Here is a 27353-nt window from a genome sequence, read left to right on the forward strand (position 1 = left end):
CGCCGCGGCTCAGTTGAGTGGCGCACAAGTCAGCCAAGCGCCACGGCGGGAGGCAAAGGGGGGCGGGGCAGTGACGTGCGGCGTCACAGCGACTCCAGACCGTTTGGGCTCCGCAGTCCCCCAAGTGAGATGCAGTAGGAGGAGGAGAAGAGAAAGAGAGAGACAGAGAGAGAAGCAGGAGGCGGAGGAAAGCTGAGCGAGAGAGAGGAGGGGAGGCAGCAGGAGGAGGAGAGAGAGAGAGATGGAGCGACAGACCGGAGGCTCAGGAGAGAAGACCGACGTGGATGAGAGACCTGAAAATCCTGTCTTATAATGGGCTAACTGGCTAGTTCTGGAAGACTGATTCTGGCAGCATCAATCTTCTGCTTAGTGAAGACATGGCCTAAGTGTGTTCAGGATCTGACCAGAGGGTTGCAGTAAAAAAGAATTGCTTTAGCATCTTTAAAAATTAATAAATACTAACTCAAATACTGCCCAATTAACATCCTTTAAGAACTTAAAAAAAAGTAACAGTGCAATTACAGAAAGAGAAATATTCACTAAAGATACTGCTCATAGGAGCATATTTGAAATGACCCAGTTTTACCTACCTTCAAAGAGCTGCACGAAGAGATACCATCTAAGTCTGTGAGTCCACAGCGAGCCATCCACAATACTTGGAGATGAGATAATGAGGTTCCAAGGTCCCTTGTAAGAGAAACAATTCAAGCACTTTAAATCGATTTAAATAGACAAGGAAATTTAAAAGTCTCAGAGAGGTAGGCATGTTAGTCTGTATTAAAAAAAACGTAAAACAACAAATTGTCCTGTAGCACCTTAGAGACTAACAAAAAATATAGATAGCATCATGAACTTTCATGGGCACAACCTACTTCTTCAGATGAATGGAGCAAGGAGTCCAGGGGTAGAAACATATAGCAGAAAAATAGGGCAGAGGGGAAGGGGAAAAACCTGTCAATTAAAGTGTCCATGCTAAATAAGGCTAATAGAGTGGGTTGTAAGTACCCAATACTTAGCTTTTGATGTAATTTGGGTGTTGAATATAGCGGCCCATCCAATAAATGTCTTTGTTCAGTCCCTGGGTAAATGTGTCAAATTTGCATATGAAAGCCAGTCTCACTCTCACTCTCACGTTGGTTCTTTAAATTAATTGCAGAGGAATAGCCACTTTTAAATCCATTAATAGTGCCCAGGCAAATTAAAATGTTCTCCAGCAGGTTTCTGTGTACTACCATTTTAAATATCTGATTTGTGTCCATTGCTCCATTCATCTGAAGAAGTGGGTTTTGCCCACAAAAGCTCATGATACTATCTATATTTTTGTTAGTCTCTAATGTGCTACAGGGCCACTCATTGTTTTTTAAGAAAATTTAAAAGACATTTTGTTTTCCACATATGGAAAATCTGATGATTTCTTCATAGCCTGAATACTGAACAAGCAAGAAGTTAGAGAAATAGCACAACTCTCATAGATGAACAAAGAGATTAAATACAGGACTATGTAGCACTTAAAGACTAACAAGATGGTTTATTAGATGATGAGCTTTCGTGGGCCAGACCCACTTCCTCAGATCAAATAATGGAAGAAAATAGTCACAACCATATATACCAAAGGATACAATTCAAAAAAAAAAAAAAAAAAAAAACACACATGAAAAGGACAAATCACATTACAGAACAGAAGGGGGATGTGGGAGGGGGGGGAAGGAAGGTGAATGCCAGTGAGTTAATGATATTAGAGGTGGGGAAGGGGAAATGTCTGTGAGTTAATAGTATTAGAAGTGATAATTGGGGAAGCTATCTTTGTAATGGGCAAGATAGTTGGAGTCTTTGTTAATTCCCCTGCGGAGAGTGTCGAATTTTAGCATGAATGCCAGTTCAGAGGATTCCCTTTCAAGTGCAGATTTGGTTGTTCAGCGAATGGTTTTATTCTGTTTCTCTACCCCCAACATACTTTAGATCTTCAGGTTGGGGACCACTGCTTTAGATCTTCAGTGAAAGCATGTTGCATGGAACAGTATCTGCTCCCATTTCAAGAAATCCATTTAAAATTCTGCCAAGTGTCTATATTTTGGTGATTTTTCCATAATTCAAAGCAAGCTAGATAAATGCCACAAATTCTGGAAGAATTTATTTCAGTTGTTTTCACTACATATTATATAAGCATAATCCAAATTAATACACCTGATTTTAACCCGCTGCTCTTGCCCTTTATCATGGTTTATGTGGCGCCTCTCTTTCCTGCCTTGGAAGTGATCACCATGTTGGTAAATAATATTGCTTTGATCAACAGAAAATAGCTATTTATCCCATTCCATCTGTTCATCTTGTAGGCCTAGCCACTGGTGAGTAAGAGATTGATACTTCAAGGTTCTGAGCACTCTGGCCCTAATCCAGAAAAGCACTTAAGCGCGTTAAACTTTGTATACAAGTTGTCCTATTGACTCTGAACGGACATAAATAGCTACAAAGCAGAAAAGCAGCAGCAAATCAAATCAAGCCCAAAGTCTTTAGCACCATCAATCCTCTATATTATTGAGCTATATGTGCATATTATTTAAATGTAAAAGAGATACAATGGCTTGACAAATCCAGAAGAGACCTCAGTGGGAGGCAACAGGATTGCCAGGCAAGGTGCAGGGAGGGTGGTTCTGCACTCCTGGAAGGGGCAGGTCCTCGGGCGGAAGGAGCAGGGCAGGGAGCAACTAGCCCTCAGTGCCACCTGGACGGTGCTGTGCTCCCTTCCCCACCAGCCCTTAGCATTGCCTGGAGTACGCCACCTGGAACTCTGCCAGAGATTAAAGGGCCTGGGCTCCGCCAGTGATTAAAAGGCCTAGTCGAAAGCCTCGGGGCAACTGCTCCTTTTGTCCCCCTGTCAGTGGGTCTGCCAGCCTCAGACCTTCCCCGCCACAGCAGAAACACTACACCTTCTTGATATTAATGAAAGAAGTCTTCCCCACTTCCTAGTGCACTGCATTCTTTTTAGATTCTTCACAGAACAAAGCACATAATAAAACCTAAGAACCATCACAGACTGCTCTCCATTCCACAGCCTAGGGCTTCCATTATATGAGAGAAGACAGATTCCTCTGTTTTTACTGTATCACTGTTGCTGTTAAAGACAGATCCTAATGTGTATTGGCATAGATGCCTTAACTTCACTGGTGTGGTTTCAGTGAAGCACATAGCAACAACTACAATACAGTAAACAATAGACACAGGAAAATCAATCTTCTCCACTATACTTACAGTCCTTTCTGTGGACTCATAGATCAATCTCTGCTGATGTCAACAGGTTCTACACTTCCTCAACTGGCAGGATCATAAAGCTAACATGATGAACAAACCAACTTACTTAAATCCTGCAGGTACTTGGCAAGGTCCAGCAAAAGAGGCAGGATCGTTAGGTTTTTTCCAGGATCTAGCTGAGTTCTGTTCATCCAGAAGGGTTTGTCCCTGAGCCAGAAGAGTCACAATTCCTCATCACAACAACACAGCATTTGCAAAATAGTCTCTCCAATGACTATTCTCATGGTACGTATTTTTTAATAAAACAAAAGTGCCATATTGAGGTGTCATTTGAGGAGGTTTTGGAACAAATTGATAAACTCAACAGTAACAAGTCACCGGGACCAAATGGCATTCACCCAAGAGTTCTGAAAGAACTCAAAAGGGACTACGGAACTATTAACTGTGGCTTGTAACCTATCCTTTAAATCAGCTTCCGTACCTAATGACTGAAAGATAGCTAACATGATGCTAATATTTTAAAAAGGCTCTAGAGGTGATTCTGGCAATTACAGACCAGTAAGTCTAATGTCAGTACCGGGCAAATCAGTTGAAACCATAGTAAAGAATAAAATTGTCAAACATACAAACGAACATAATTTGTTGGGGAAAGACAACATGGTTTCTGTAAAGGGAAATCATGTCTTACTAATCTACTAGAGTTCTTTGAGGGGGTCAACAAACATGTGGACAAGGAAGATCCAGTGGATATAGTACACTTAGATTTCCAGAAAGCCTTTGACAAGGTCCCTCACCAAAGGCTCTTAAGTAAGGTAAGTTGTCATGGGATGAGAAGGAAGGTACTTTCATGGATTGATAACTGGTTAAAAGACAGGAAACAAAAGGTAGGAATAAATGGTAAGTTTTCAGAGTGGAGAGAGGTAACAAATGATGTCCCCCAAGGGTCTGTCCTGAGATCAATCCTATTCAACTTATTTATAAATGATCTGGAGAAAGGGGTAAACAATGAAGTGGCAAAATTTGCAGATGATACCAAACTGATCAAAATAGTTAAGACCAAAGCTGAATGTGAAGAGCTTCAAAAAGATCTCACCCAACTAAGTGATTGGGCAACAAAATGGAAAATGATATTTAATGCTGATAAATGTAAAGTAATACACACTGGAAAAAATAATCCCAACTATACATACAAAATTATGGGGTCTAATTTAGCAACAGCTACTCAAGACAGAGATCTTGGAATCATTGTGTATAGTTCTCTGAAAACATCTACTCAGTGTGCAGTAGCAGTCAAAAAAACAAATAGAATGTTAGGAATCAGTAAAAAAGAGATAGAGAAAAAGACAGAAAATATCCTATTGCCTCTATATAAAACCATGGTATGGCCACAGCTTGAATATTGCGTATAGATGTGGTTGCTTCATCTCAAAAAAGATATATTGGCATTGGAAAAGGTTCAGAAAAGGGCAACAAAAATGATTAGAGGTTTGGAATGGGTCCCATATGAAGAGAGATTAAAAAGACTTGGCCTTTTCAATTTAGAAAAGAGGAGACTAAGGGGGGATATGATAGAGGTCTATAAAATCATGTCTGGTATGGAAAAAGTGAATAAGAAAAAGTTATTTACTTATTCCCATGATATAAGAACTAGGGGTCACCAAATGAAATTAATAGGCAACAGGTTTAAAACAAACAAAAGGAAGTTTTCCTTTACTCAGGGCAGTCAACCTGTGGAACTTCTTGCCAGAGAACGTGGTGAAGGCTAGGACTTTACCAGGATTCAAATTAGAGCTAGATTCATGGAGGTTAGGTCCATCAATGGCTATTAGCCAGGATGGATAGGAATGGTATCCCTAGCCTCTGTTTCTCTGGAGGTGGGTGACAGGGTAGGGATCATGTGAGGATTACCTGTTGTGTTCTCTGCCTCTGGGGCATCTGGTATTGGCCACTGTCAGCAGACAGGATACGGGGCTGGATGGACTGCTGGTCTGACCCAGTATGGATGTTCTTATGTTCTTATGTTCTTACAAACAGATTCAAAAACATCCCTGCAGCAAGAATGCATCAACTGCAATATTTACTGAAACTTACAATTATAAAACAAAGGGTGGGAGGGAGAAACAATGCAAAAATGAAGCATCTTGCACTGAGCATGGCAATTTTTATTCCCTGAGCAATACACCAAGAAACTCGCACTTGTGAGTTTTGACTAATGTGACGAAAATGCATTGCTCATTTCATAACCCATTTATGGTGCTGTATTTGCTCTGAACTGTATACACGTGGATGGTGTTATTTTAGTATAAAGATCTTTTCCCTACATCATCAGACCCAGGTAAATGTAAAATGGTTACCCAGGATATTCACATTTTCACGCTATTAAAGTGGCAAGCAAATTATTTCTATTAAATTCTCCATATGTTGCAGTGACAGACAAGACTGAAAACAATCATTAACGTGATATTACCAAATTTTAACAACCCTCCCAAAATGTGTGTCATACTTTCTATTTTAATGTGTATCATTCAAATCATAACTTTTGCAATTGTGTTTGCCTCACAAGACTTCCTCTAAGTTAAAATGACTGATGCTCAGTCAAAACAATATAGTAATTTATGTGTATTTTTTAAACATGACTAATTTTAGAATGACTGCTACCAACCAAAAATGCGCCAAAGATTGAATTCTGGTCACCTCCTGTGAAATCTGGTCATTTGTGTATTTTCACCCTATATTATTCAGATTTCTCAGGTAAGACCAGTATTTCTCAAATTGGAGATCCTGATCCAAAGGGGAGTTTTAGGAGCGTCACAAGGTTATTTTACGGACGCCATGGGACTGCCATGCTCACTTCTGCACTGCATTCAGAGCCGGGCAGCTGGAGAGCAGTGGATGATGCCAAGTGCCCAGCTCTGAAGGCAGTGCTCTGCCAACAGCAGCACAGAAATAAGTGGCAATAGTACCACCCTTACTTCTGCACTGCTGCCTGCAAAGCTGGGCCCTCAGCAGCTGCTTCTCTCGAGCTACCCAGTTCTGAAGGCAGCAGTGCAGATGTAAGGGTGGCAATACCATAATATGTCGTCCTTACCTCAGCGCTGCTGCTGGTGGTGTCTCTGACTTCAGAGCTGTGGTCCCAGTCAGCAGCCGCTACTCTTCAGATGCCCAGCTCAGAAGGCAGCACCACAGCCAGCAGCAGCAGCACAAAAGTAAAGGGAGCAGTGCCGCAAACCTTCCTACTAACCTTACAACTCCCCCTCCTCCATAACTCCTTTTTGGATCAGGACCCCTGCAATTACACTACCCCAAAATTTCAAATGTAAATAACCAAAATAATGAAATTTACTATTTTTAATATCCTAACATTGAAATTGACCAAAATGGTCCATGAATTTGGTAGGGCACTATCCATGATCCTGCAGTGAACTCTGTCCTGACAGATGGCAACATCCTCACAGAGCTTCACTGACTTCAGTGTAATCAGTGTTAATTTTGCCTGTAGTGTGTACAAGGACAAGTCATATTTTAAAAGTGTGTTAGCTAGTCAAGTTTATTCCCAGTCCCCCTGCTCCCATTTGTATTCATGGTTTTTCCCTGTTTACACTAAAGGCTTAGTCATGTTTAACACTGTATCAATTTAAACGTGTTAGTTAATCTATCTTCGAACATGGTGTATGTGTTAGTGTGGACACAGGTTTAATGGCGCACTGTGTAAAATAACATTTATTTTTTGAAGTTCTTGCCTATGAACTCACTTGTCAAAGTTCATGCTATATAATATAAATACACAGGTCAGTTCTGCTTCTGTTTATAGTTTTGGTGGGACTAACACTTGTAAAGATACTGTAGTTACAACGGGTGTGACAAAAGAATGAGAGCCTGTGTTTTATGCTCACATGCATATGCAGAATGCTGCAATGTTTGCAATGTGAACACTACTAAGACAAAGTTTGTTACTGTTGCTGATTTATAAAAACTTTTTTTAGCATGAAAAAACTCCTAATGAAAACCTTTCTATTGGTTTTTGGGTTTTATAAAAGCAACACACACACAAACATATACACGCACCCTAAATATGGGGCTAAAGTTGACTGACAGTGTGTAAAGCTGCAAGATGGGAATTTAATTTTATTAGATGTACAATTTTGTATCGCTGGACCTCATCCTGAGCTCTGCTTTACACAGGGAGCCACAAAGCATAGTTAACTAGGCCTTAGGAAATATGGAAGGGCAGCATCAGACTAAAATAAGACCATGTCTACACTACAGATCGAAGCAGCTGCAGTCAATCTTACATGGTCTGAATTAGTGGGTCTAGTGAAGACCTGCTAATTCAGAGAGAGGGCGCGCCTGTTGATGCTGGTAGGTAATTCTGCTTCTACGAGGAGTAAGGGAAGTCAAATGGAGAATGGGCTCCCTTCAACTCCCTGCAGTGTGGACAGCGCCAAAATCTGAGTTAAGATACTTCAATTTAATCTACGCAATTTAAATGTATCCCCTAGTATAGACCAGGCCTAAGTGTCCAGTGCCACTCCTTCATGCAGCATTCAGTGTAGAAGGATACCAGTGAATTTTCGAGAGCAGGAGGGAATCTGCCAGAGCATTCTGTTCTGTCCATCCTGGACTTCAGAGAAGCAACTGCAAGTCAAATAGGAATGGTTCTCCTCTAACTTATCCTGGGGACAGTGCCAGTCATTGGATCAGTACTGCTCAGAATTTGTCCTGGGGTATTTTTATATTACTTATACAAAAAGCAGTTTCAATTCAGACTGCTTGTTAAGGCAAGGCACATCTGCAAATATTTTATTTCTGAGCTAACACAAGGAGCATTTGGGAGGTTTTGGATCACAATTGAAAAAAAAAGTTCATGCTTGTAGCATCAAAGAAATTCCCGGATTAATGCACAGTAATTCCCACTGAGAATGTTGTTGCTAAAAGGTTGCAAGGTAATACAGCAGCTGAACTCGGAGAAAGCTGTCCGGACAAGACAATCATATGCACCTGCATGTCTGAAAGTATTTCTACATTTTTGCTGGATGTTTGGAATAAAAATTAAAAAAATTCCAAAAGATGGGAGTGCCTCATCTGGAAGCAGCTCTGTTTCGTTTGGAATGTACAAGTTGGAGGGAATTAGCGAGTCTTGGGAAATGTTGCTCATGTATTGATCACATTTTGTGTGGATGTTTGTATATTTGTGCAACACTCAACTGAACCTGAACCACAACTGACGCCTCTGTAATAAAAACAGAAAAGGGGAGATTTACATTTTTACCACAATTGATGATGGAAATTTGGAGGAAAAAATCCTTTTCTATTTTATTTTTAGAGTGAGGAGACTTAGAAAAGATTCCAGTTTTTAGGGGAACATGCTTATGATGAAGCTGGTTGAAGATACAAAAGGATCCTTCATACTACTATGCTATGTTAATTATTATATTACAGTAACATCAAGAGGCAGAAATCAGAGGCCAGGGCTCCATTGTGCAGAGCTCTGTACAGACAGAAAACCAGACAGTCCCTCTCCCAAAGAGCTTACAATTTAAGTCAGTTCTGTGGGACAGGGTCTATCTACATGATTTCTGGATAGAGATGAAGAACCTCAAAAAAAGGTGAGGAGTTTGTGGCAGCTAGGAGAGGTGGCAGATAACAAATGTAGTGCACACCAATAATGATGAAGATAAGTGGCTAGACAATGATATGCAGTATAAGACAGGACCTGGAACAAACAGAACTCCATTCTAGGGGGCACCAATCACACAAACATATACAACAGATACTTCTGTTCCTAGAGGACAAGTGTCCCTATCATCACAAATGATATGAATTAGCACCCTTGCGGGCAGTCTTAGCAAAAAGGCTGAGGAATGAAGGGACATAGAGATTAAACTACCTGCTCATTCCTGCAAGTGTTTCTTCTGGATCATCTGTGAGCCAAGGCTGTGTGTGTGAAGCTGGCACAGCTGCCACTTCCCATGCTGTACCTTTTGTTGATGAACAATGGATTATGGTTTCTCTGGTTGCCAAACCTGCACTTTCAGAAGCAATCACTTCACACACAGGCCTCTGCTTGTGTGTGTGAGGAACATGAACAAAGTTCCAAAACATGCTCTTTACTATCCAAAAATAGAGAAAGAATGTGTGCTAAGAAAGGAACATGTATTCACACAGCCATTGCCACTTATGTTGCCATTTTCTCAGCCAGTGAAGAATGCTGGAGAGTTCTAGTCATGGGAGCTTAAAGCTGCACTTCACATCGATTTTGGCTCAAGAAAATGAACAAATATAACCATTTGAAAAACAATGCTCCAATTTTCTCCATATAGGATTGTCTAGTGAGTTTCAACCACAGAAGTACTGTTCTTGTCAGGGTATGTCAACTTCCTTACAACTTGCACAGAACCATTCATGATTTCTTTTGTGAAATCCAATTCTCCAGACAAGTCATCACTCTTTGAAATGTGGGGAAAAAAACAAGTTTGGTTTACAACAAATGACATTTTGAAAAACAACATGTTCTTCTTTTAATCCAGAATATTGGTTCTTTGGGGATTAGTTCACTCCAGCCAAAATTCTACTGGATGGAGACCAGACTTTAAAAGGCAAATTCTGCTCTTGTTTTTGCCAGCTTAAGTATGGAGAAGCTCCAAGAATCTTAATGGCGCTACTCCACACTTAGACAAATGCAACCTTGAGCAGAATCTGGTCCGAAATGTCTTATCAGTGGGAACACTGTATGGTTTAATTTGGAAGCTATTCAGAATCATTCAGCTAAACCATAAAGGATGTAAGTCACCCAATTTGCAAACAATAACTGTTTTCTAAATGCATACATCTTTGTTTAATGAATCCTAACATGCAATATTCTTATAAAATCATTTAGAGGCTATTATTTTCATTTCTAAAGAAGGTGATCCTAAAGAGGAATATTGCTAGCAATCAGCCAGCTTTCACCATTAAATACAGATTTTAAAATAATGACCAAGTTACTGGCTTCCTGCTTAGGAAGAAACAATCACCTCACTGATCTATAGAGATCAAGACATTTATGAAGGAGTGTAATGATAACAGTGATCGGGTCCATATGTCAGTGTACAATGGTTTGGTTGTAAGGGTAATTCTAAGATCAGAAGCAAAAATGTTTAAAGTATGTATGTTACTTAAATCAATAACATATGCTTAAATAGGAAGTTTACATAATAGTGCAATTGTTCTCTCAAATAACTATAAAGCACCCAAATCTATAGAACAGAGTGTACGTCTCCACATTTCTCTTGTTTTAAGCCCATGACACAGCCCCCAGCTCAGCAAATAGATAAGGAAATAGCCTTATGTCTAGGGCCCTACCAAATTCTCAGTTCATTTTGGTCAATTTCATAGTCATAGGATTTTTTAAAATAGTAAATGTTACGATTCCAGATATTTAAATTTGAAATTTCAGTGTTGTCTCTGTGGGGGTCCTCACTCAACAGGGAGTTTGGAGGGATCTCAAGGTTATTGTAGGGAGTTTGTGGTATTGCCACCCTTAATTGTGCACCATCACCAGCAACGGTACAAAGTAAGGATAGCATGCTATGGGCACCCTTACTTCTGCACTGCTGTCTGCAAAGCTGGGCCCTCAGTCAGCAGCCACCACTCTCCAGCTGCCCAGCTCTGATGGCAGCAGCACAGAAGTAAGAGTGGCATGTTACTGTATTGTCACTCTTACTTCTGCACGGCAGGGCACTGCCTTCAGAGCTGGGCACCTGGCCAACATCTACTGCTTTCTGGCCACCCAGCTTTGAAGGCAGCACAGAAGTAAGGGTGGCACATCTAACAGGCAGGGAAAGTCTGTGCATCCCCATGCAGCCCTGCATGGCTTTGCAGGTCCCCTCCTGCTAGTTGGCCTAAGTTCAGGCCAGGCTGCTCCTTTTCTGGGACTTTGGCTGGGGCAGCTGGGACTTGTGGTAGCTGGGACTACACAGCACAGGGAGCTCCCATCACTGAGACTGTCCTGCATAATGCTCCAGGGCTGGGGGAAAGATTGTGCAGAAAGCCCAACTGACCCAGTGTTCCAGTGCTAAGGGAGGAATCTTCATGCCACTTGGTGCTCTGGGGTTGGGGGAGACTATGCACCCACCTCTGGGTGGGGCATGTGCCACCTGGAGCACCAGGGCTGGAGGAGGAGGCTGGCTGCTTGTTGGAGGGGATATGGACTTAGTAGGATGGGTGGGGCCTCAGGCAGAAGGGGGGGCCAGCCAGGGGCTAGCCTCCTGGAGCTCTTGGTTCACCCACCACCCCTGGAGGCAATAACCCTCCTACAATAATCTTGTGATCCCCCACTGAGACCCACTTTGGATCAGGACCCTGTTTGAGAAATGCTGCTCCCCTCTCCCTCAGAAATCAGTATAGTAAACTAAAAGTACACAAAAGACCAAATTTCATGGGAGAGACCAGATTTTACAGTTCATGACGTGTTTTTCACAGCCATGAATTTGGTAGGGCCCTACTTATGTCCTTGTGGTGTCCCTTTGCAGCCAAAACGGCTCCATGCAGGGGCAAAGATCTGATGGCAGAATTGGAGACTGAATTGTATTTTGCGTACCTACTATTATAAATTAGGACATACTGATTCTCCCTTGTCTTGCACCTTGCACAGTCATCTACATCTAAATGTAGGGGGTGGAAAATGCTCCCATACTGATATATTAATATCTTGTACCCACTTTGCACTTGTGGAAATGACTCTCCCTGGTGCAAGCCAGTGAAGAATAAGGCACAGATTTTTATTGCCAAAAGCCTATTGTTACACTGAAATGCTATGTTCCTGTAATGCCTAATATTTTAACTTCATTTTGCCTTTCAAACTGTGTAGTCTTTTCTTGACAAGTGTTTTGAACCTTGTTCTGCAACATCATCCTCAGACTCTGAAAACTAAGTGAGAATAAGGCTTAAATCGAGCTATTTTTAAATCTACATGTGGAAAACATCAGTGAAAGGCAAGTGCACTCAAGTCACATGGGTTGAAAAGGAAGCTTGCATCTGCACAGGGTTGGGTTTAATAACTGTTGTGTCACGTGAAACTGTATTTCCATTATTCTTTTTAACATGCCAGTGGGGACTCATATTTCATTGTGAATAAAAAGAAGGTATTGTTGGTTATCTTTGTAGCCTAGTGTCTGTTTCTGAGAGTTTTAAAAGAGGGTTTACAGTAACCTTCATACTAACTAAAACCTTTATTTTCCAAGTGTTGATGACAGTCAGTTTGTCTCCTAATAGAAATATTTTATGGTTTTTTTTCTTTTTTAAACATTCAGCTTTGGACAAAAGAACCATATAGCGCTTTTCTTCTATAGAGCTCAAAATACAATTATCCTCCATTTTATTGATGTGGAAACTGAAGCACAGAAAAGGAAATGATTTGTCCAGATACACAGCAGTCAGTGGAAAAATTGGGGACAGCTCTCTGCTCTCCAGGCTCCCAGGACAGCACCCTATACACTGGGAACCTTTACATCTCCAACCTCAGAGTTGTTCTAATTTACAACCAATAGCAACAACTTCCCAAGGAGTTGCTGCAGAAGCCTGTGATCACTGGAGCAGAATGGACACGGGCCATACTCCCTCTCCCCAATGCTTCCTCTAAACTGGGGCCAGGTAGGTGTAGAGATGGCTACAGTACCGGGATTCCAATTGTTAAAGCAGCTAGACTATTAAAGGCTGAGGCTGAGGACCTGGCCCAGAATTTACAATGACTGTCCATCTTCGCTCTAAACTGTTCTTCGGCTCTGATTCTCATTGCTGTTGGTAGTTACTTGTCTTGAGTGTTTACTACACAGGGATGGAGCAGGAGATAAGGGTTTGCAACCACATGGGTAGCTTGAATGTGGAAGAATGTTTGGGCTAATCCATAGACAAATTTGCTACGAACAAGGCAGCTAGAGACACTCCTGCACAGTGAAATCCTAGCTTCACTAAAGCTAGTGGCAAAACTCCCAATAACTTCAACGGGGCCTAGATTTCACCTCATGAGTCTTATCTTTCACAGTGGTGAACTACTTGAGCATCTTTTACTAGGCTAGGATTGTTATTCTGAAACAGAAATGGGGAGGAGGATACCAATAGAGATACCACCAACCCTACCAAGTTGTGCTTCAGAGCCATACCTAACTTCAGTTACGTGGTACATTCATGTATTATGTTTTCTTACAATGGACTAACCACCACTGCATCCATTGTAGCCAGCATGACATAAAACTTGCAGCACCATCTGCAAATATTTTGCTTCCCAATTCAGGGTTTATCAGAGTAGAACCCCATTTTATATACAATCCTGCTCAGCTGAACTAACTGAACAAATTAAATCAGGAGAACCCATCAATACACTAGTTTTGAAAAAGGTCATAACTGTATTCTAATTAAGAATTTTTGTTCAATTTAAATAAGTTATACTGTACTATAAAAGGGAAATCTTTGAAATGTAGTTTTAATTTTAAATGTTCTAATTTTCAGTTGCTGTCAAAAAACCCAGAGCAGAATAATTGGCTTGATCAAAGCCGACGTACCTGGAATGAGAAATAACAATTCTCTAACATATGAATATATGTGTGCGTAGGTGGGGTACATGTAATTTTGTGTTAATTTCCTTTTGATCTTGAAAATTGCTTGTCATTTTATCTACTTGGTAGTCTTTTAACAGGTAACCAAGTATTAATAATGAAATATTAACAGTTTTTATTAAGCTTCCACAAATTTAAAAATAGATTTGCTGAAGTGGGGCTCATAAACCAAATATAGTTCTAGGATTTCTTTTCTACCTTGTGGTTCTACTCCCACCTTTGCCATGGAGTTGTCTCCACAAAGGCTGTATATCCCAATATGCAATGCTCCACCTGGACATCAGCACTGAATGTTCTGAATTGGCAAATGAACTTTCAAATGAAGGACAATTTAGATATGCAGTTGTATTTACTGTATCTCAACCATCTCCCATTTTAGTGCCAAAGCTACACTGAAATTTGGCATTCGTTCACTTTAACTGTTGAAAATTATGTACCTCAGAAAAAGAATATAGCTAAGGTTATAGCATGAGTTACTTACATTAAAGGAATGCATTCCAGCATTTTAAATTTATAACTAATGTCTTTGAATTCTTCACTTTGGGTCTTTGTTTTACATTGCATCCCAGATTTGAGATTTGGCAAAATCCTAGAATTGTGCTTCCACTTTGCTTTAAAACAAATCTGAGACTTTAAAATAAACATCCATGAAACTTTTTATACTGAAGAGAGTAAGGAAGGCTATGTTTAGACTGCATTGCTTTTCCAGATTTTTTTTCCCCGAAAAAGCGGATGCGCTCTTTTGCCATCCCTGTAAACCTAGTTCTACGAGGCATAAGGGATGTGTTGAAAAAGCACTTTTTTCTGAAATTTGGTGCTGTGTAGGTGCACCAAATTTTGGAAAAGCCTCTTTTGAAAGTAAATCAGAAAAAGATATGCAACTTTTTCCAATTTAACACTACAATCTAGACATAGCTTAAGCAAGAATATTTGGTAATATTTGGCTTTGATTGCAAGCAAGCAGTTAGACTATTTAGTAAAAATGCCTTGATGGTATGATATCAGTTATAGAGACAGCTCACTGGTGTTCTAAGAAAAACCCTTTCATTATGTTCCAGCAACTTTAATAAATAAAAAAATGAGGAAAAATTAAATACCAAAACAAGTGGACATATAAAAATTAAGAAGAAACATACCAATCATTAGATTCCTATTCAACTTCTGTTCTGTTGGAAGTTGTAAATAAATGGTCTCTCAGAAAACCAAAATAAATTGCTATGAGACAAGATACCTAGACTCCACAGAGATGACTGTGATATTAAAACCTAGACAGAAAATGATGACCAATTTAAAAATAACAGAACAGACTCATTTTTCAAGCCTGTTTTAATCTAGCAGTTTCACACTATGCTAAAACATAGAACATTCCATGAATTTTTGATGTCTCCTTACAGTTCTCCATTGCAGTATTACATTAACTTCCAAACTGATGTTCCTGTGAATTTTTAAGTAAACCAACTGGAATAGCTTACTAAGGATGCATGTACACTACAGGGACTATACTTCCAAAGTTATGCCACGGAAACCATAATCCCATATTGTAGACAGATTTTACATCAATAGAAGGGACTTTTCTGTCAGTGTAGGAACACCACCTTCCCAAACAATAAATCTAGGCGAATGAAAGCATTCAGCTGCATCTAACATAGATGCATCTATATTGAGGGCTATGTCAGAATAGATTTTTCACATCCCTGATTGACAGAGCTACACTGACTTGAATTTAAAGTGTACACCAGACATAAGGAAAATTTGCTTTGAAGTCATTGCTACAATACAGATGGTAGAAAATGGAATAATTTTCTTTAATATAAATCATCTCATTTCAATGTATGTTAACTGCTCTAAGATGAACATTTTAAAAAATTATCCAAAAATCTTGGAAAAACAAAAATCTTAAATTAATAGGCTAAGATATAAAAATATATGAAAACCTTACTTCATCTAATTTATCTCTGTGTCGGAATGTCTCAGAAAGGAGGATTTATTTCTATACCACTGAACCCTGATTATTTACAACAGTCAGTGGGAGGCTTACTTGACTAAGGACTAATGCAGGGTGAAATGTTTGGAGGATAATAGTAAATGCATTTTTTAGTGTACTGAAACTATTTGCAGATTCAGTTCAAATTCAGTGAACAATTTCAGCCAAAGGAGAACAATGAAGCCAAAGTCATTCCCCTTTCAGCCATTTTGATACAACCCTTTTTGACTTTTCATTTAGGAATGTTTAGTTTCAAAAGGATCAAAACTTTTTTTTGTTTCAAAACAGTGTTTCATAAATAAATGTAGCTAAATTTTAAAAAGGGGAGGATGAAACATCCAAAAAACAACCTGAAATGAAAAAATGGAGGCGGGGAAGGTTTAAACAAATTGTTTTGTTTGACCCCAAACTGATTTTTTAAAATTTTTCTCACCAGTGTGTTTTTTTTTTCCTGGATTTTTTTATTTGGCCTCCTAGCATGTTCTGGTTTACACAAAGAAGCTACAGAACACTGGAGAATCACGTCCTTGATGCACAAACAGAAATTATACAATTTCAACAGTACAAAATAGTGATCACAACATATAATGGCATGGAACCAGATTTTTAAAGGTAATTATGAACCTAAGCAGGTTTGGAGTTTAACTCCCATTGAAAGTCAAAGGGTATGTCTACACTACAGCACTAATTCGAACTAACTTAGTTCGAATTAGTTAATTCGAACTAAGCTAATTCGAACTAGTGCATCTAGACTAAAAAATTAGTTCGAATTAGCGTTTTCCTAATTTGAACTAGCATGTCCACACTGAGTGGACCCTGAACTGAGGTTAAGGATGGCCGGAAGCAGTGCCGGCAGGGCATCAGATTAGGACTTAGAGTGTGGAGCTGCTGCCTCAGGCTAGCCGAGGGCTGTGCTTAAAGGGACCCGACCCCCACCCTGGACAGACAGTTCTCAGGGGTTCCCCGCTTGCAAAGCAGTCCTGCCTTGGAGTGCCCTGAGTGCCCACACTCGGCACATCACAGCACTCGGCCATCAGCCCGGCTGCACTTGCCGCAGGCTGCCATCCGGAGGGGGGGTCAATCAAGGGGCTTCAGGAGAGCTTCCACCCCGAGAAGCCCACAGAGCCACCCCAGTCCTCCCCATCGGGAGCACGTACCCCATTTCTCCCTCACCTCCTTCCACTTACCTCTCCCTAGCCCCCCTTCCTGATGTACAAAATAAAGGACACGTGTGTTCAAAAATAGAAACTCTCTTTTTTGAACAAAACTCGGGGAAACTGGAAAAAGGAGGTGGGAGAGGGGAAGAGAGAGAGGGTGGGAGAGGGGAGGGCAACTAAAATGATCAGGGGTTTGGAACAGGTCCCATATGAAGAGAGGCTAAAGAGACTGGGACTTCTCAGCTTAGAAAAGGGGAGACTGAGGGGGGATATGATAGAGGTCTAAAAAAGCATGAGTGGTGTGGAGAGGGTGCATAAATAAAAGTTCTTCATTACTTCCCATAATAAAAGGACTAGAGGACACCAAATGAAATGAATGGGTAGCAGGCTTCAAACTAATAACAGAAAGTTCTTCTTCACAAAGCAAATAGTCAACCTGTGGAACTCCTTGCTGCAGGAGGCTGTGAAGGCTAGAACTAGAACAGAGTTGAAAGATAAGTTAGATCAAGTCATGGAGGTTGGGTCCATGGAGTGCTATTAGCCAGGGGGTAGAAATGGTGTCCCTGGCCTCTGTTTGTGGAAGGCTGGAGATGGATGGCACGAGACAAATGGCTTGGTCATTGTCTTCGGTCCATCCCCTCCAAGGTCCCTAGTGTTGGCCGCTGTTGACAGACAGGCTACTAGGCTAGATGGACCTTTGGTCTGACCCAGTACGGACATTCTAAGCTCAGGGCTCAGGGTCGGGGGTCTCAGTGGACCACCTTGATTTTCATGCAAACCTGGTCCCAGGTGGCCAGGCTGGCAGCTCTCCTGCCCTAGACGGCCACTTTCCTGTGCCTAGTGCAGAGGTCGTGGATGAGGTCCACGATCTCCGCACTAGACCAGGTGGGCGCCCGCCTCTTGCGGACCCAGGCAGGCTTCCGGGAGCCGCCAGCCTGGTCCCGGGAAGAGGCGGAGGGCTGGGTGGCAGCGGGTGGCTGCCTCGAGCTGTGCCAGGTGCAGGGTCTGCTGGCTGGGTGCTGGCAGGCTTGCACCTGGCACGGGCACCATAGCCAGCCCGTGCCCCTTTAAGGGCTCCGGGGCCGGGAGGGGGGAAGACGAGTTTCCCTGGTGGTGCCTAGAGTGGCCACCAGGGAAAGCTGGGTAGGGCTAGCCTCCCACTAATTCGAATTAAGTGGCTACACAGCCCTTAATTCGAACTAGCTAATTCGAACTAGGCGTTAGTCCTCGTAAAATGAGGTTTACTTAGTTCGAATTAAGCTCGAACTAGAGGAGCGCTAGTGTAGCGCCTATCAAGGTTAATTCGAACTAACGTCTGTTAGTTCGAATTAACTTTGTAGTGTAGACATACCCAAAGAGAGTTAGGTACCTAACTCATTAAGGCAATTTTGCAATCACACTAGCTGCCTATTTGCATCTTTAGGTACCTACATACCATTGAAAATTTTACTCTGACCCCCTCTACAACCAAGAAACCAGATTATATGATCCCAGCACATCAATGACGCATATAATTCTGCCATTACTTATATTTATTATTATTACTACAAGATGGTAATTACCACAGGTAAATCATTTTAAGAAGACTTCCAAGATTCAAATATTAGGTTCTTGCAATCTTCCAGAGAGATGCTACCATTATTTTTTTAAAAGTATAAACACATTGATTACCCATATTTTTCTTAGGGTATTTACAGATATTTGAAAAGTGTATCTTTTCCTGCTTTGAGATATTCCAGCCAAATATTGTCTACTCAGGCTTGTCCCTTTTTTATGTTATGAAATGCATATTAAATTTTTTCTCACATAACATCAGGAACTTCTGTAGCCTGCTGCCTTGATGGTGTACACTGGACATTGACATGCAAGGAGTAGAAATCATTGTAGAAATTTGTATGTTTCTTTCATTTTTCTCCTTGATGACGTCCTTTCTCCATTTTCACCTTTCTGCATGGCCAAGATAACCTTTTTCAGACAAATAACTCTTTCTACCTTCTTCAGATTCTTGTTTTTTTCAGCTACCTCTCTCAGTTTCTTCTTTATGAAGTCTTTGTAATCTTCTTGGGTCTTCATGTGAATTTCTTTGCAAAGCATTCTGTAATCGTCAACCATTTTCCTTTCTAATTTCATGTGTGCCCTCCTCGCCATCAGGTTCAGTTTCCTCCTTGATTCTCTGCTGGCATCCCATCATTTTCAATGTCCTTGCCTTCTTAGCTGCTGAGATTATCTGTGAGATAACCTCTTTGTAGTCTACATCGATGTCCTTGTTGACCTTATACTCAAGGTCCATACAATGGAAAGTTAACAATGCAAGCAGAGGAAGAAAAATTTGCTGTAATTGAGAGAGCAATGGAAAGGCTAATATGTAAGATATTGTACCGTGATTATATAATGAATGAAGAAGGTGTAGAGAGGTGACCGATGTAGTACAGGCAGGCTGCATCTAGACTGGCAAGTTTTTCCGCAAAAGCACCTGCTTTTGCGGAAAAACTTGCCAGCTGTCTACACTGGCCGCTTGAATTTCTGCAAGAACGCTGATGATCTCATGTAAGATTGTCAGTGTTCTTGAAGAAATACTTGATGCTCCCGTTTGGGCAAAAGCCCTCCTGCGCAAATGCTTTTGCGCAAGAGGGCCAGTGTAGACAATGTGGTATTGATTTGTGCAAAAAAGCCCCGATGGCGAAAATGGCGATAGGGCTTTGTTGCGCAAAACTGTGTCTAGATTGGCACGGATGCTTTTCTGCAAAAAGTGCTTTTGCGGAAAAGCGTCCGTGCCAATCTCAATGCTCTTTTCTGCAAATGCTTTTAACAGGCGACGGCTTTGCTCTGGTGTCCCTGGTCTGCTGGGGGGGGGGGGGGTCCAGCGGCTTTGCTGGACCCCCCCAGCAGACCAGGGGGACAGGAGCAAAGCCCTGGAGCACGCCCGGAGCGGGACAGCCCGGGCACGCCTGGGCTGTCCCGCTGTGGGCGTGCTCCAAGGTTTTGCTCCCCGTCTCCTTGCAGACAAGGGAGACGGAGAGCAAATCCGCTGAGCACGCCCGCAGGGGGACAGCCCAAGTGCGCCCAGCAGACCAGGCTTTTCTTGCCTACCCCTGGTGTAGAGCAGCTGGGGGCTGCCGGGTTGGTCCCGCAGCGCTGCTCCGGACCAACCCGGCAGCACCCCAGCTGCTCTGCCCCAGGCGTCCTGATTCAGCCGCTGCTGGTCAGTTTCAGCAGCGGCTGAATCAGGACGCCTGGGGCAGAGCAGCTGGGGTGCTGCTGGGTTGCTCCAGTAGCGCCGAGGAGCCGCGCTACTGGAGCAACCCAGCAGCACCCCAGCTGCTCTGCCCCAGGCGTCCCCAAGTCAGCCGCTGCTGAAACTGACCAGCGGCTGACTACAGGAAGCCCGAGGCAGAGTTGCTCTGCCCCAGGCTTCCTGGAATCAGCCGCTGATCAGTTTCAGCAGCAGCTGACTTGGGGACGCCTGGGTTTCTTAAGTTGAATCTGTATGTAAGTCAGAACTGGCATCCAGATTTAGCCACGGTTGAAACTGATCAGTTTCAGCAGCGGCTGACGCCAGTTCCGACTTACATACAGATTCAACTTAAGAACAAACCTACAGTCCCTATCTTCTACGTAACCCGGGGACTGCCTGTACTCACCTCACATTTTTAGGCTTTTCTTCATAGCCACGAGGGCTAGGCACTTACTTTAAAAAAAATGTGGAGATTCTTGGGCAATCACTTGCCTCCAGAAGCTAAGCTTTAAGATAAACACCAGTATTGTGACAAATGCATACAGGCTACCAACAGTGATAGCGCTCAGAATCTGACATAACTGAGCCACTGCCTTGTCTCCTAGCAACTTTTACTGGACCGTATTGTACCAGCATGAATTTCCTCTCATTCAGCTGTGCATGGACAGCTGCTCAAAAACTGAATGTAACACAGACAGATTTTAAATGTGTCTAGATTTAGTTTAAAGTTCTGCATTATCTTTGCTGTGTTCCTACTCCCCTCTTACACACACTGTGCTCTGTGTTGATGTGCATCTTTCCCGTCTCAGTTAAACCATATATATGCACCAACATTAATCTGAGCCCCTCAGCTGCAGATGTTAATTCTCTATTGTAAGCAACTGCAAGATTGAGGTTTGGAGAAACCCAGCTGACTTGCAGGCTATAGTCTCTATAACTGAATGGGAGATACTGGGGTAGTAGCTAGCTGGTAGAGCAGAGATTTCACTCTGGTTAACTATTGCTTATGCTAAGGATGTTAAAAATAGTTTAATACAGTAATCATGTAACTGCTAAAAATTTTATTGTTTACATGGTTATATGAGCTGTGGTCTCTGCAGTATAAAGCTTAGGTTAGCTTTTTACTGCAGAGCCCACATCAAAGCCTCCCCGTCAACCCCTGCCGGCCCTGCTCCTGGGAAGGACCCTTTGCCTACCACACTGAAGCCACCTCCCCAGGAGCAGAGCTACCAGCTCTTGCCCACCTGGCTCCCAGGGAGGAGGTTTCTCTGCCCTGCCTCAGCAAAGCCACCTCTCTGGGAGCTGACTGAGTTTAACAGATACCATTTACTGATAAGCACTAGCTTAATAGTTAAATGGTTAATCAGTTAAACTCTAGTATCCTTGGCTTGTGCTATAAAGTTATGGGCACAAACTACTGAGAATCTACTTCAGTTTTTTAAAAAGCTTTCCAATGTAAAAATGTTAGACAGAAGCCATTTTATTCATCACTAAAATTAGAATGAAGGCTATTAGATAAAACATATAGGTTTACTAGCCAGACCAAAAGAAAGCTCATTACTTTTGAAAAAAAATTTTTTTTTGCTGTCATCATTAGGAAGACAAGTGATGTGTCATCACAAAACTGAAAGAAAGTCTTTTAACTCACACTCTTCAGAATACATTCCATGCTTCTTCCTTAATTATCAGTTTATAAATCTAGAGTTTCTTGGCTAATACAAGAAAGATAGAGATAATTTAGCAAATTAACAAGGACCTGAAGTAATTCCTTTTCATCATATACTCATTCTTAAAAAGCATTTCCATTTTTGAAAGAGGTGTGTAGGAAACTTAATTTCAATTGAAATTTAAACTGAAAAAATAAACTGACAAACAGGAATTCATCATCCACCTACATGATGTATAACAGCAGCCTTCAGCTACGTAGTGCCTTCCATTCTGAGGTATCTCCAAACTTTATAAACTACCCTCACAAAAAAGACAATTCATTAATTTATGGCTAAGGCTGCTCAATTCTATTCCCTCCAGTGAAATCATAAAAACTCCAGGAAATCACCTTTTACATCAACAACCAACCTCAATTCCTGAGCCATACCACTGAAATGCCAGCCTATCCAAATGATACCTCAGCTCTACATAAAACTCTTTTTCAGTTCCAATATACTAAATAATCAACCTATTTTTTCCTCAGAGTCACACACACAACTTTAATTCCAGTGTGAGGTAGATAAAATAAATGCTATGGTTTTCAAAAATGGGTACCAAAGGTAAGCTCCTAAATTTTCATTTAGGCACCTAAATATAAACAGTTTTATTTCCAGAAGAGGCCATTTCTTGTTTTCAGATTTAAAAAATGCTTTTATTTTTCAGATTAAAAAATAGTAAATTTCAGACAAAAAAATTACATTAAGAGAAATTTAAGGTTGCCTGGCTAAACATACAAGTTGGAAAGTGACAATATGCCATTTGCATCATAACTCCTCCTGTGTGTGCATTAGGATGCAGTCTGTAATTACAGGACCATGCAGAGTTTGTTATATCATACAATATAGTATCTGATCAACAGGGATGAGCTAGATGGTGTTTGGTCCTGCCATGAGGGCAGGGGACTGGATTTGATGACCTTTTGAGGTCCCTTTTAGTACTAACATGTCATGATTCTATTATTCTTTCTATCACATTGGAGACATGTGCAACATCTGGAAAAAAAATCATCTTCAAAATGTTAAGGACTACATTAAAGAGGACTGTGATCAATTGTTCTCTGTGTCTACTGAAGGTAGGACAGGAAGGAATGAGCTTAGTCAGAAGCAAAGGAGATTTAGAAAGATATTCGGAAAAAAAATTTCTAACTGCAAGAGTAGTTCAATTTTTAATTCCAAGGGAGATTGAACAATCCCCTTCACTGCAGATTTGTAATAACAGGTTGACAAAGACCTGTCAAGGATGATCTAGGTTTAATTTTCCTGTCTCGCTGCTTGGGGCTACAACTAGATGACTTATTGAGATCCTTCCAGCTCTACACTTCTATGATCTACTCACCATATGTGCATTGTTCAAACAGTGGTCCAGTCTATCTTTAGCGGCTTAGAGTTTAATCACTAAAAGCTAGTTTTCAGCTTTCTATTTCCAACCATTCTGGCTTAATGGCTATTCAAAAAAGTTTTCAGGAATTATTTTTATAATGAAAAAATGCGTTTCTCCCCACTGTCCTCATACTCAAAAATAAACAATTTCTTATTTGCTCTTTAAAAGAAAAATAATTTACTTTTTGGACAGAAACCATGATGGAAGATTTCAATCCAAAAAGTGAAAATTCTGAGCAGTTATGAGTGACTAAAAGCAGAGTGCTAGGATGGAAAACATTAAGCAACATTAACAGTAGCAGTCATAGCTGCTCCCATGATAGCATCTTATTTTAAAGTGTTGTAATAACAGGTAATAATAGAGTGACACAATACAGATGCCCAAAATATAAAGTTCAAGGAAACATACTGTGCTTGTATGAGTATTGCCTCTAAGTAACTCCAGGTTTATAAAGGTAGGCTGCTGGAGACCAGAAGTAATGTCTTAAAGCCACTGATGTCTTGGGCTAATAGAACTGCTTTTTTAACCTTGGCTGGCAGAATTCTAGTCTGTGAACACTGCCAGCTTAGAACATAAGAACATAAAAATGGTCATACTGGGTCAGACCAATGGTCCATCTATCCCAGTATCCTGTCTGCCAACAGTGGCCAATACCAGATGCCTCAGAGAGAGGGAAGACAACAAGTAATCCTCACATGATTCCTCCCCTGTCACTCATTTCCAGACAGAGGCTGGGGACACCATTCCTAACCATCCTGGCTAATAGCCATTGATGGACCTAACCTCCATGAATCTATCTAGCTCTTTTTTGAACCGTGGTAAAGTCCTAGCCTTCACATCCTCTGGCAAGGAGTTCCACGGGTTGACTGCCCTGAATGAAGAAAAACTTCCTTTTTGTTTGTTTTAAACCTGCTGCCTATTAAATTTCATTTGGTGACCCTTCGTTCTTATATCGTAGGAATAAGTAAATAACTTTTCCTTATCTACTTTTTCCACAAGTCATGATTTTATAGACATCTATCATATCCCCCCTTAGTCTCCTCTTTTCTAAGCTGAAAACTCTAAATCTTTTAAACTGCTCTTCATATGGGACCTGTTCCAAACCCCTAATAATTTTTTTTGCCCATCTCTGAACCTTTTCCCATGCCAATATCTTTTTTGAGATGAGGCAACCACATCTGTATGCAATATTCAAGATGTGGGTATACCATGGTTATATACAGAGTCAATAAGATATTTTCTCTCTTATTCTCTATCTCTTTTGTAATGATTCCTAACATTCTATTTGCTTTTTTGACTGCCGCTGTACAGTGCATGAATGTTTCCAGAGAACTATCCACAATGACTCCAAGATCTCTCTCTTGAGTAGTTGTAGCCAAATTAGTCCCCATCATATTGTATGTATATTTGGGATTATTTTTTCCAATATGCATTACTTTACATTTATCAACATTAAATGTCATTTGCTATTTTGTTGCCCGATCACTTAGTTTGGTGAGATCTTTTTGAAGCTCTTCACAGTCTGCTTTGGTCTTAACTAGCTTGAGCAGTTTGGCCCCTCTTTTTCATACTCTCTGTAATTTAATTTAATTTAAATATAGGAGGCATGCTTATTGAAAAGAGATATAGGCTGGCTTCTGCTGGTAATTCTGAGCCTAGTTTTAATATTCATGTTAAAACTATTATGAGTATTTGATCAAATTATTGCTAAACTAAGACAAACTCTTGCTTGTTTCCAAGACCAAAAGAATGTCAGGTGTCAGGAATTATTTTGTTAAACCTTTTCATGCCAGATATTGGATTCCTCAAGTAGAAAGACAAGAGCAAAATCCCCCTAAAGCTTCAATTCAAGTCAATGGGACTTAAGGACATACTTAAATGCTTTCTTGATTTGCGGTCTATAACTGATAGAGCGGGTCAAAATATTTTCATCAAAACTTTTGAGAAAAGTTACTTTGTGCAAAAAAAATATTTTGGGGCAAAGTTCAGTGACAAACAATTTTGATTAAAAAAAATGCATATATAGGTATGAATTCAGTTTTTAAAATCTGAAAATTTTCATTAAAATTATTTTTAAAAACAGAAGATTTCAGGGTTTTTCGTTATAAAACCAGGGAAAATTTAAAATAAATACAAGTATTTGTTTATATTTTACTAAAAAATTATATGCTTTTTTGACTAGCTCTAAATACCAAACAATTGCAAAGGACAAAATAATAACAGGCAAAAGCCCAGCAGAGATTTCACAGCAAATTGGTAAATGACTTACTGGAGTGTATTCTGTCAATACATAGTATTTATTTCAATTGCTTGTGTTTCAGCTAATAGCTCCAGAATGCCCCAAAAACCAACATTTTCTATTGTGGTTTGTTTCTCTTAAATCTCAGTTACATATTTTCACTTTGGTGTTTTAAAAGCAATACTACTGTGACATCATGATGAAAAGTACTATCTTGGAAACAACTGTGCTCACAACTGTTCTCAAACTGGGAGACCAAACCTCTTCCAGTTAATCCCTTTTAAACCTTTTCTAGTCTGGCACTCTATGATCTGGCAACATCTGTGGTCCGGAATGATTTTACTTAGTCAGATGTCCACTTATCATGGGTGTGGCCAAGCTTCCCATAAAGTTTGCTTATAGCCACCAGTCCTGACTCTCAGTCTTCTGTGCTATTATTTAGCTCTAATTTACCCCTGTCTCCTAAGAATCCAGTAAGCAGTGGAAGTGTTGGTAATGCAGCTAGACAATATTGACCTCCCGTGGTCCAGCAAATTCTCTGGTTTGCCACTGATCAGTTTCGGAGGGTAAGGACTAGAGAGGTTCAACCTGTGCCTAATCTGTCTTCCCATCTCTCCAAAAGAAGCCAAAGGCACTAGTACATGCAAAGGATAACACAGTAAAGCAAATGTGAAATGCCTAGGCCATACTGGTTTTGAAACATTATAGACAAAAAAATCTGAAAATCACCACATTTTTTTGAATTCTATTACATTTATTCACTGTCCAATTTCCTTCAAACATTCCATGAAATCTTTACTATGGAATAATATCATGGACAAGAAGTTTTAGGAAGTATGATTTGCTTAAAAAGGGATTTTCTGACTGAGGCAAACTAGAATGCAGTTTCAAACATTCAAAAAGCAATCTATTTTGCCATATTTCCATAGATATTGACAAATGGTTTCAATAAGATAATTCTTTTCACCACAATTTTTTTCTCCTATGCAATCCTCCGGCAAAATCATTATCCTGCATTTATAACGTAACAGCAGGTTGCTATGAAAATGATTGAAATGACAGAGTTCAGCATTTCCAGAAAGTAGGTAAAGATGGATTACAATTAAAATAGGCTTTATTTAAACCACAAATATTATAGCTACTAATAAGGGAACAAGGAAAATTAAATACTTAGTATCATAGTCTGAAAGGTGAGGAGTTTCATTTTTAAGTACTGCTTGTTTAACTGTTTTTCCATTGACTCAGAGCCCCTATTTACAAGAACAGTTGGGACTGAATGAGCATTTTGTGCTCCAAACAAATGACATCATAGGGCTCCATGTCATCCATTCTCTTAATAATAGATCAAATCTGCTCAACTTATTATTAAGATATTTTTCTTTAATGGGGAGAATCCCATAGATGCCTGTGGTACTTTGTTGATGGTGAAAAGGTAGGGTTGGTGCAACTGCTACCAATGACAGGATTCAAGATCATATATTCCCTAAGTATCTCTTTCAGCATTTTCCTAAAGCATTCCATCAGCTTATCTATCTGAGGATAATAGACTGACATCTTTAAGGTCTTGATTTTCAAGAGGTCAAACAATTCCTCCATTAGCTTTGAAGTAAAGTTGAGGTCAGTCAATATCTCCTTCAGTATCCATCTGTGCAAAAATCTTCATTGCACAGCTCGGTGTTGATAGCTGCCACAGTGGATGTACAAAGGAGGATGGCTTCTAATCACCATGGGTATGTCTAGACTGCATCCCTTTATCGGCAGAGGGATGCAGAATAGGCAAGTCCAATTGCAAATGAGGCAGGGATTTAAA

The 27353-nt window shown here is 40.6% G+C and overlaps 1 protein-coding gene across 4 annotated transcripts in view; it reads right to left on the reverse strand.

Annotated features, from left to right (window-relative positions):
• Positions 1 to 27353, reverse strand: part of LRRC56 (leucine rich repeat containing 56) — a 99942-nt gene that overhangs the window by 28798 nt on the left and 43791 nt on the right. For all 4 annotated transcript variants that reach the window (XM_075928269.2, XM_075928266.2, XM_075928267.2 and 1 more), the window contains one exon: positions 591 to 687. In XM_075928269.2, the coding sequence (XP_075784384.1) occupies positions 591 to 687 (97 nt within the window). The remainder of the gene's footprint in view (positions 1 to 590; positions 688 to 27353) is intronic.

This window comes from Pelodiscus sinensis, chromosome 5, assembly GCF_052426305.1.
Source record: "Pelodiscus sinensis isolate ZL-2025 chromosome 5, ASM5242630v1, whole genome shotgun sequence".
In the NCBI taxonomy this organism is placed as follows: domain Eukaryota; kingdom Metazoa; phylum Chordata; order Testudines; family Trionychidae; genus Pelodiscus; species Pelodiscus sinensis.